This window comes from Medicago sativa, chromosome 1 (assembly GCF_051527215.1).
Source record: "Medicago sativa cultivar Bolivia chromosome 1, Bolivia_mono, whole genome shotgun sequence".
NCBI lineage: Eukaryota > Viridiplantae > Streptophyta > Magnoliopsida > Fabales > Fabaceae > Medicago > Medicago sativa.
In genome coordinates this window covers 52,277,315-52,288,567 of record NC_140749.1, presented here as the reverse complement: position 1 = coordinate 52,288,567, position 11,253 = coordinate 52,277,315, and the positions used below count along the sequence as shown (strand labels likewise).

Sequence of the window (11,253 nt, the reverse complement as noted above, 5' to 3'; positions counted from 1 at the left end):
GGCGAGAGGGAAAGGTCCAACAATATCGACTGCCCACTTGTGAAAGGGCCAGGGAGAATACACAGAGGTCAATTTCTGGGCTGGGGCGTGCTTCTTATCGAAGAACCTTTGACATTTATCACACTTTTTGACGAAGTTTGAACTATCTTGGAGCATGGTGGGCCAGTAGTACCCTGCACGGAGGAGCTTTGCAGCCAGAGCTCGCCCTCCGATGTGGCTGCCGTACACGCCTTTGTGAACTTCAAGTAGTACCAGGTGAGTTTCATTCTCAGCTAAACAGCATAACAGGCGACTTGTTCGACCTTGTTTGTAGAGTTTACCCGAGATGATGACGAATTTTGAAGCCCTCTTTCTGACTATCTGTTCTTCGTCTTTGTTATTGGGAGTAAAGGAACCAGTTAGGTATCTAAGTAATGGCTCCATCCATCCGGATCTTTCTTCGGCGATGTGGTGAACCGTTTCAATGTTGATATTGGGCGTCAAGATTACCTCTTGGATGACGGTTCTGTTGTTGCCCGGTCGTTTGGTGCTGGCGAGTTTTGCTAGCAGGTCGGCTCTGGAATTCTGTTCTCGTGGCACATATATCGCTTCAAAGAAAATGAATCTCTTGGCGAGGGCGTGCACCTTTCCCAGGTATTTGACAAGTTGGGCGTCCTTTGTCTGGTATTCGCCCGTGATCTGGCTTGTTACCAGCTGAGAGTCGCTTTTAGCTCTTAAGTTTTCAGCTCCCATTTCTTGTGCTAAGGTCATACCGGCGATGAGCGCCTCGTACTCTGCTTGATTGTTGCTTGCTCTGAATTCAAATCTGAGGGAATGTTCTATGAGAATATCATCGGGTCCTTCCAAGATTACGCCTGCACCGCTTCCTTTTAAGTTGGAGGAGCCGTCCACGGACAAAAGCCACATGAAAGGAGCTGTTTCCTGGGCTGGAGAAGTGAGTTCCACGACGAAATCGGCTAGGACCTGGGACTTGATGCATCCCCTTGGTACGAATTGGACGTCGTATTCTGAAAGTTCTATGAACCAGGCAACCATCCTACCCGCCAGGTCTGGTTTTCCAAGGACTTTCCTGATGGGATAATTTGTTTTCACCACGATTTTGTGACTTTGGAAATACGGACGAAGCTTCCTTGCTGTTATGACTACAGCCAGCGCTAGGCGTTCTATCTTTTGGTATCGAAGTTCGGCGCCTTTGAACACTCTGCTGACAAAGTAAATCGGCTTTTCTCCTCCTTCCGAATCTTCTACCAGTATTGTGCTCATGGCGTTTTCAGAAATCGCCAGGTATAGGAAAAGGGTGGAGTGTGGGCTTGGCCGCTGGAGAACGGGCGGGCTAGATAAAAAAAAATTCACCTGCTGAAAAGCGTCTTCACACTCCGGTGTCCATTCGAATTTTTCTTTTTTTCTGATGGAAGCAAAAAAGGAGAAAGCTTTGTCGCCAGCACAGGATAAGAAACGAGATAAGGCGGCCAGTCTTCCCGTCAGTTGCTCGACTTCCTTGATGCTGGATGGGCTTCTCATGTTGATAATCGCCTGACATTTATCTGGATTTGCTTCAATACCCCTCCTTGTTAAAAGGAAACCTAAAACTTTCTGGCCTGCACTCCGAAGGAACACTTTGTTGGGTTCAAACGAATTCTATACTTTCTTACTTGGCCTAAAATTTCTTCCAGATCGTCTGTATGGTGATGCCCCTCCTTTGTTTTTGCTACCAGATCGTCAATGTATACCTCCAGGTTTCGTCCTATCTGACGGGAGAAGGCTGTGTCCATAGACCGTTGAAAAGTGGCCCCGACATTTTTGAGACCAAAATACATGACCTTATAGTGGTAATTTTTGGTATTAGTCATAAAGGCCGTTTTGGGAGCATCTAAAGGGTCCATCCGTATCTGGTTGTAACCAGAGTAGGCGTCCATGAAACTGAGAGTGTTGTATCCTGAGGCACTGTCAATTAAATGATCGATATTCGGGAGTGGGTAAGGATCCTTCGGGCACGCCATGTTTAGGTTTGTGTAATCTACACACATCCTCCATTTTCTGTTTGCTTTCTTCACAAGAACAGTGTTGGCCAGCCATGTAGGGTATTTTATTTCACTAATGAAGTGGGCATCGACCAATCTTTTCACCTCTTCATACACGGCTTTCCTTCTCTCCTCGCCCATCTTCCTCTTTCGTTGTACTACCGGTTTTACTCCAGGCTTGATTGATAAGTGGTGGCAGGCAATGTCGGGATCCATTCTTGGCATTTCGGAAGGGTGCCATGCGAAAAGATCCAAATTTCTTCATAACAGGTTGATGAGGGTGGTTTCTTCTTCGAGGTTTAGAGACGTGCCGATCTTAGTTGTTTGATGGGCTTCTGGACCAATGGACACTTCTTTCAAGTCTTCAATAGGCTCGAGGCGTTCTTGCTGGAAGTCCTCCCTAGGATCAAGGTCTATCATGTTGACTTCGTGTGTTTTCTCGTCACTGGTTTTCTTCTTAGTTTTCTGCAATCTTAAGCTGTTGTGGTAGCATTCTCTGGCGAGTTTCTGGTCGCCTCGGATGGTTCCTATCCTTCCGTTGTCCAGAGGATACTTTATGATTAAGAATTTAGTGGATAGGAAACCCCCCAAGAGGTTGAAGGCGGGGCGACCGATGATAATGTTGTATGAGCTTGGCGAGCTTACGACGAGATACCTTACCCAAATAGTTTTTGCGTGAGAGCCGCTCCCAAAAGTTGTTTTGAGCGTGATGTAACCCCTTACATGTACCTGCTCGCCGGTGAATTCGGCTAGGGTTCCTCTGAAAGGTTGTAGCTGTTCTGGGTCCAATCCCATCCGATCGAACGTGTCGTAGTATAAGATGTCTGTCGAGCTTCCTGGGTCGATCAGTACCCTCTTCACATCCCACTTGAATATTTGCAGAGTGATAACCATGGGATCATCGTCATGTGGTATGACGTCCCGGAAATCCTTAGTAGTGAAAGAGATATCAAGTTCACGCTCAGAAGCTGGTGTCTCCTACTCTTGGCACAACATTACCTGTCTGACCTATTTCTTTCGTGACGGACTGGACTCTCCTCCTCTTGAGAATCCACCTGAGATGGTATTGAGCGTGTGTCTCTTTCCTTTGTTCCCTTCATTCTTCCTAGTTTCTGTCTTTTGCTCGTTCTCGCCCCTCCTGGCCTGAGCGTATCCTCTCAATTTCCCACTCTGTATCAGTTTCTCAATTTCTTGCCGTAAATGTACGCACGAGTCAGTGTCATGCCCCCGAATTCTGTGATACTTGCACCATTTGTTTTTGTCTTTCTCCATGGTCTCGTATCGCGGTGTAGGCGGATCTGGGATTAATTTGGCCTCGTAGACTTCTTTTAAAATGCATTCTGGTTTCGTGTTAAGAGGGGTGAATTCCTCTGGAAGCGAGTAAGGCCTGTAATTTGTTTTTCGGTAGGGAACTCGGTCTCTGCTCGCCGGTGGTTGATAAGATCGTCGATCTGTGCTATTAGCATCTCTGGCCCTCTTCTCGACGTTGCTTTCTTCTCCTTTTATATAACAGTCCGCCCTGGCAATTATTTCCTCCATGGAATCGGCGGGTTTTTGAGCTAGTGATTCATTGAACTGTCTTGCCTTCAAACCGTTCTGGAAGGCGCCTACGAATACTTCCTGGTTGGGGTTGATTACCTTTATGGTTGTGTCGTTAAATCTTGCCAGATAGTCTCGCAGGGACTCATTGTGTCCCTGGCGAACGTTGAAGAGGCTGATTGCGGCAACTTTACGATGGCGACTAGCGGAGAACTGTTGGATGAGTTTCCTTGTCATGTCTGGGTAGCTGATGATAGAGAAACGTGGGAGATTCATGTACCATCGTAGGGCGGCTTCTGAAAGAGTGTCCGCCAATAGTTTGTACTTGAGGGAGTCTGGGGCTCCGACTACGCACATGCTAGTGTTGAAAGCTGTAACATGCTCCATAGGGTCGCTCCTTCCATCGAAGACGGAAAGATGAGGCGGTTTGAAGTTTTCTGGAACTGGCGCTCCCCAGATCTTGGTGGACAGTAGTTGCGGTTCTGGGTCGTCCATCTCGCCATGGTTTGACTCACCCCTTTCTTCTAGTTGCTTTTGTTGCATGGTTTCCATCGACGCTTGCAGGGCGTCGTTGTGCTCCTTCAGCCGAGCGAGTTGGGGTTTGTATAGACTCCAGCTCTTCTTGTGTTGCCATGATGAGAGGAATTTCTCTAGATCGTACGAGAGGTGCGATCTAGGTTGGTGAAAAAGGGTAGGGTTTCCAAATCGTAAAAGGCTTTTACGGTTTGGATGCTTTGCGGTTTCAAGGTCTCGGAATCGCGATTTGCAATCCAGAGAGATCGTGGTCAAGGCTAGTTTTACCTTTTCCCACAGACGGCGCCAACTATACTTGTAAAAAAGTACGGTAAGGAATACTAGGATTCTAGGGTTTAGACTAATTATTGGATGCCCTGAGAATAATCCCAGGAGAGGTATTTATAGCCTGCTATGGGCTTGGGCTTCGGTTGCTTGGTTCTCAAGCAACAGGGGTATTTACTTATTTTGGGTGGTTTTTAGAAGGTCCTGGAGACTAATTGAGGCGGCGTCCTACGGAAGGCGCGCCTGGGCCTGGATAACCTCTCTGAAGGTGTCTGAGCCCTTCTAGAGGGTGACTTAGCCCCTCTGGAGGGCGCCTAGGCCCTTGTGGAGAGTTTTTGAGCCCCTAGGAATATTATGACGGTCCACAGCCCCCCAAGCACAAGTCTTGGGACAAGGCGAAGTGATGATGACATGGGAACGGATCTTCTGGAGGTCATAGAGTCCCTTAGGAATGCTATGACGGTCCACTTAGGAATGCAATGACGTTCTAGGATAAGAGATTGTATTGTCGTGTATGGTGTATTGAGAACCATAGCCTTTTATAGTGTGATGGCCATCAGAGTTTACCATTATTCTGTTATTAATTAATTATCTAAATAGAAATCTAATTAGCCTTATTACTTAATTTAATTAGGCTCCAAATTGATAAATAACTAATATAATTAATGAAATTCTAGCGCACTTGTTTTAACGTGTTCTGTCAGATGTTTTAACGTTTGCAATGTTCTGTTTAATGTTCCAACAACACGTGATAAACAGAAATAAAAACAAGAAAATAAATGATAGGAAAGTAAAGAACACAATGAGTTTGTTGATCCAGTTCGGTGACAAACACACCTACGTCTGGGGGCTCCAAGCCAGGAAGGAAATCCACTAGTGTAGTCCTTATTCAATAGCTCTCAGCAAACACCTCGTTTACACTATATGACCTAGGACCTACCCGTCTAGACTTCAACCTAGGAACTCCTAGATCAGAGATCCCATCTCACTATCCTACTGGTCAGTTACAGCCCCTGTGACCTATCAGACCTAAACCAAAACAAAAGTAGAAGTTACCTTCAAGCACAAAAACCTAACATCTTGTTTCACAACTTCGGTGTAGTGCACAAGAATATCAAACTCACACAGACAGTCCTAAACAAGTATCACAGGCGATAGAAGAAAGGCACACAGTAAAGATGATACAAGAGCAGAATACATGTAGACTCAAAACCCTAAAAATGTAAACCTTTTAGTATGACGGCTTGAATGCTCAATTAGGTCTTGAAGTCTTGTTTATATACTGAAGCAGCTTGGGCTAAATACTTCGTTGGGCTTCAGTACAAAGCAGATCGGTTCAGCTAATCTGCAAAACAGAATTCAGAAACAAATCTGGAAAGTCCTAAAATGTCGGAACATTTATAGGATCGTTCCAGCCAATAAGAAATATTTCCTAAAATATAAAATCTACTTTAGAAATATTCCACAGTTGATTATGTATAGATATGCGCGTTGCTTGGACAATAAGATAAGGAAATATTGTTTCCTTAAACAATAAAGGGCTCGCGTACATATAGGCATGAACCCAGGCACACTAAATCGTGCCAGGATGTTGGAACATTGTATCCAACATCTTACAGAGATGCCTAACCACATGTTGGAACTTTGGTTCCAACTTACAGAACAAGGATATTTATTTTAGCAATGATGCTGCCAACACAAATACCCAACAAATTAAGGCCAAATCCAAAGAATAAAGAGGGATACAGAGGACCATTTCTCCAAAAGCATGAACACATACCTATGAAGAAACAGCTAGCACACAGAATCTAAAGAGACACCTTAGATACACTTCCTCAAGTCATCATGATCACATATTCAAGAAGAGTGTGCATACATAGAATACCTCACGAGTCTTCTATCACAACTACAGCTGGCAGAGGTATTACACTATATCAAAGACATGCAGCAGCGGATCAGATAAATAGCATAGTCTCAAGAGCAAGGGAAAAGTAAATTCCTAAGCTACATCTAGGGAACATAAGTTTCTGTACAGAAGATGTTTTAACATCCTTCACCACATAGAGCATAGGAAAAAGAAATTCATACGCTACATTTCAGGGAAAACAAATTCCCACACAGATATAGGATGTTTCAACATCCTTCATAACATCTGACAGGAGTACCTGCCACACATAGAGGCAAGGGAAAAAATAAATTTCCCATACCTATAGAGTACTGTCACCAACCAACCATAGAAGCACAGAAAAAATAAATTCCTATACTTACATGTGACAGACTTGGATGGCTTCAGAGTACTGTCACTAACAACATAGAAGCAAGGGAAAAATAAATTCCCATACTTACAACTGACAGACATGGATGTCTAAACATCTGGCTCAACATCCTTCAACCAGCTTGGACTAGCACAAGCACACATAGAAGTATCACTCCCACTGAATATATGATCTTATGAGTGACTACGTACAGGAATATTCCATTACTCCCCCTGAATACATGCATAATGCATAGATAGAATAAATTCAGGATCTGGGCATAAAGACTTTCAAGGAATATCCACTAACTAGCAAACCTATCAGCAGATATTTGCTAGCAGACCTATCAAAGGTCGCACGCAGCACCTAGACTTTACAAGTCACACACATAGACATGTTCCATTGAATAGAGCAATACTGAGAAAAATAAATTCTTTGATCCATTCATAGAGATGTTGTAGCACAAGTGCTAACATCTACACAGGTCTTATCAGACATGTTCCAACATTCCAGAGAACATCAGCAAGGAACATATACATAAAAAAAATATTGAGCGCAGATTCTCAGATCATCATTAAGACCAACAAGATGTTGCAACATGAGTGTCAACATCTACACATAACCTAACATAGTTGCAAAATAAATACAACAACATATAAATAGCAGGCATACAGAAAGCACACGAAGGCTGCAAAACAAATGCAGACACATAGATACATGCAGAAGCGAGCACATATATAGGCAGGCATAGGGATTATAGACATACCAATATATACATACCATTTTTCTCCCCCTTTTTATCCATAAAATATGCCAAATAGAAATATAGAGAGCTTCAGGAATACTTCATTGCTTGTATACCCCACAACACAAAGACGTGCAAATAAGTAGAAATTGACAGCACACCTCACACCACAGATGATCAGGCCTCCTCATGCAGGCAAATTCCCAACTTTCCTCTTAGATTTTCAAATTGTTTAGCATCTAAAGCCCTGGTAAAAATGTCTGCCAATTGCTCCTCTGTGTCAACATGCTCAAGTGTCACAACCTTTTCTTCAACAAGATCTCTGATGAAATGATATCGAATGTCAATGTGCTTTGTTCTGCTGTGTTGAATAGGATTCTTGGAGATATTAATAGCACTCAGATTGTCATAGTATAAGGATAGAACATCTTGTTCAACATTATACTCCTTCAACATCTGTTTCAACCAGACAAGTTGAGAACAACTACTTCCAGTTGCTATGTATCCAGCTTCAACACTAGATTGGGATACACAATTATGTTTCTTACTAAACCAGAAAATTAGATTATTTCATAAAAAGAAACATCCTCCTGATGTACTCTTTCTATCATTAGCACTTCCTGCCCAGTCAGCATCACAGTAGCCTATCAGCTTAGAGTTTTCACTTGATGAGTACAAGATCTCATAGTCACTGGTGCTATTGATGTACTTCAGTATCCTCTTTACTTGAGTGAGATGGCTCATCTTTGGTTCAGCTTGATACCTTGCACACACACCTACAACAAAGGTAATATCTGGTCTGCTTGCTGTAAGATATAACAAACTCCCAATCATGCTTCTGTACATGCTTTGATTAACAGATATACCACCCTCATCCTTTGTCAGCTTCAGGTGAGTTGCAGCTGGAGTTCTCTTGTGACCACCATTATCCAACCTAAATTTCTTCACAATGTTCTTGGCATATTTGCTATAGGAAATAAAAATAGTGTCCTCCATTTGTTTAACCTGAAGACCAAGAAAATAGGTCAACTCACCAACTAGGCTCATCTCAAACTCTGACTGCAGTTGATGAATGAAATGTTGAACCATCTTGTTTGACGTCCCACCAAAAACAATGTCATCAACATATATATGTGCATTCATTAGTCTTCCATTATCATCTTTTACAAACAAGGTCTTGTCTATTCCTCCTTTTCTGCACCCTTGTTCGACAAGAAATTGAGTGAGTCTCTTATACCATGCTCTGGGTGCCTGTTTTAAACCATACATGGCTTTCTTCAATCTGTAGACATGATTTGTAAAGCTAGGATCTACAAATCCTTTAGGTTGTTCAACAAATACTTCTTCATTCAATTACCCATTCAGGAAGGCACTCTTAACATCCATTTAGAACAGCTTGAATTTGAGTATACAAGACACTCCTAGTAACAATCTTATGGATTCCAGTCTAGCATTCCAGTCTATCTGAGTGTAACCCTGAGCTACAAGTCTTGCCTTATTTCTGGTCACAGTCCCATGTTCATCATACTTGTTCTTGAAGATCCACTTGGTGCCTATCACATTCACACCTTCAGGTCTTGGAACTAAATCCCACACTTCACTCTTTTTAAATTGATTAAGTTCTTCTTGCATAGCTTCAATCCAGAACTCATCTGTCAGGGCTTCTTTGACATTCTTTGGCTCAATCTTGGACACAAAACAAGAGTTGGCAATGAATCCAACTGACCTTCTGGTTGTGATCCCTATATCAGGATTCCCAATGATTAGGTCTTTAGGATGATTCTTTTGAACTCTAATAGATGGACCCTTAGTAGTGGACATCTGATCTTGCCCAACATCTTCACTTTCATCTTTCTCAGGTTCAGATTCATTCACCTGAGTGGGTACAGTTGTTTCCTGAACAGGTGTTCCAACATCAGCATCAACATCAGGAACCCTCTCTTTAGGTACATCATCTATCACTACATTAATGGATTTCTTAACAGTTTCAGTTTTGGGATTAAAGACCCTATAGGCTCTGCTGTTAGTAGAGTAACCAAGAAAAATTCCTTCATCACTCTTAGGATCCATTTTCCTCCTTTAGTCTCTATCAGATAAGATGTAGCACTTGCTACCAAACACATGGAAGTATTTGACGGTAGGTTTTCTCCCTTTCCATAACTCATAGAGTTGTTGAAGTTCCAGTTCTTAGAGTAACCCTATTGTGAATATGACAAGTTGTGTTCATGGCTGCAGCCCAGAAACGATAAGGTAAGTGTTTAGCATGAAACGTATCTCTAATAAAGTTCACCCAAGTAAATCTTGAGAAGTCATCAACACCAACCAGAACATACCTTTTTCCACCAATGCTCTAAACTTGCATAGGTCCCATCAGATCAATGCGCAGAAGTTCCAAAACTTTAGAGGTTGCTTGGTGTTTCAACCTTGGATGGGACATTCATGTTTGTTTGCCAATTTGACATTCACTACAAATGCTGCCTTCAACAATCTTCAGATTTGGTAAATCTCTTATAGCTTCTGAAGTTAAAGCTTTCTTCATCCCTTTCAGATGCAGATGACCCAACCTTTGATACCACAATTTGATCTCTTTCTTTTTGCTCAAAAGACAGGTTGAGATAATTGACTCTTCTTGAGATACCCAAAGATAGCAATTGTCTTTGGATCTTATGCCTCTCATGAGTACTTCTCCTTTCTCATCTGAAATCTGACATTCTAATTTGGTGAAGTTTACTTGCAATACTTGGTCACACAACTGACTAATTCTAATTAAATTGGCAGTTAATACTTTAACTAGAAACACATCATCAAGTCTTGGCAACCCATGTTTAATCAGGTTTCCAATTCCTACAACCTTTCCTTTAGCTCCATCACCAAAGGTAACATAGCTGGTAACATAAGGTCTTACATTTTCCAGATAGTTTTCTACACCAGTCATATGTCTTGAACGACCACTATCAAAATACCAGTCCTCTTTAGATGATGCTCTGAGAGATGTGTGAGCAATTAACCCAGTGTTGGTGCTTTTGTGGTTCCATCCTTTCTTGTATAGTTTCTGCTGAAAATGCAAGAACTCACCATGCAGCTTGAAGCAATAGGGTCTAATGTGCCCCTTCTTTTTATAGTGATCACAGACCCAAGAATTTGATTTCTTCTTCGTCTGATGTTCCTCTGGATGTTTGAACATTGACTCTGCTGACTTCATTCCAGTATGTTGTTTCATATGCACCAGTTGAAAGTTCAATTTTGACTATTCATCAATGAGTTCTGAGATATGAGCCAAATTATCAAACCTTTCATCCTGCAGTTGTGCAATCCCTTTTGCCTGTTCCTCAACCTTTTGGGTTAACTCATTATTTTTAACCATCAGGTCATAGTAGGATATAACAAGCTCATCATAAGACATTTCTTCTTCACAAGACTCGGTTTCTGACATAATTCTACCAGTTAGGGCAGAGGCATGATTTGCAGATTCAGCTTTTACCTCATCATCTGAGTCATCTCCATCTGACCAAGACACAGCCAAACTTTTCTTCTGTTTCTTTAGAAAAGTAGCATATTCTGTTCTGATGTGACCATACCCTTCACATTCATGACAATGCACTCCTTTGTAGTGTGAGTTCATTTCCTCAGATCTTGCCACCTTTTCTTTACTAGGTTGATTGTCAATGTTGGGTCGGATGTTCTGACCATTTGGCCTGACCTTCTGTCAAACTTTTTGAAAATCTTCTTGAACTGTCTCCCAAGAAGTGCTAGTGACTCTGACATATCCTCATCATCTTCATAAGTTCGAAGTGTATCATCAGAATCCATACTAGATGTACAGGCAATACCCTTCCCCTTTTTATCAGTCTTGTTGTTGACTGTTATTTCAAAGTTTTGCAAAGACCCTATTAAT

General features: G+C 42.2%; 1 protein-coding gene across 1 annotated transcript; it reads right to left on the bottom strand.

Moving 5' to 3' along the window:
- Window positions 1-3,029: 3,029 nt before the first annotated feature.
- Window positions 3,030-4,112, bottom strand: LOC146955249 (uncharacterized). The gene has a single exon (XM_085748099.1). The coding sequence runs from the start codon at window positions 4,110-4,112 to the stop codon at window positions 3,030-3,032; it is 1,083 nt and encodes a 360-aa protein (XP_085604225.1).
- Window positions 4,113-11,253: the final 7,141 nt, after the last annotated feature.

What these genes read in the sequence shown, in the direction of transcription:
- LOC146955249 (XM_085748099.1), bottom strand. Translation starts at nt 4,112, where the DNA reads ATGGAAACCATGCAACAAAAGCAACTAGAAGAAAGGGGTGAGTCAAAC.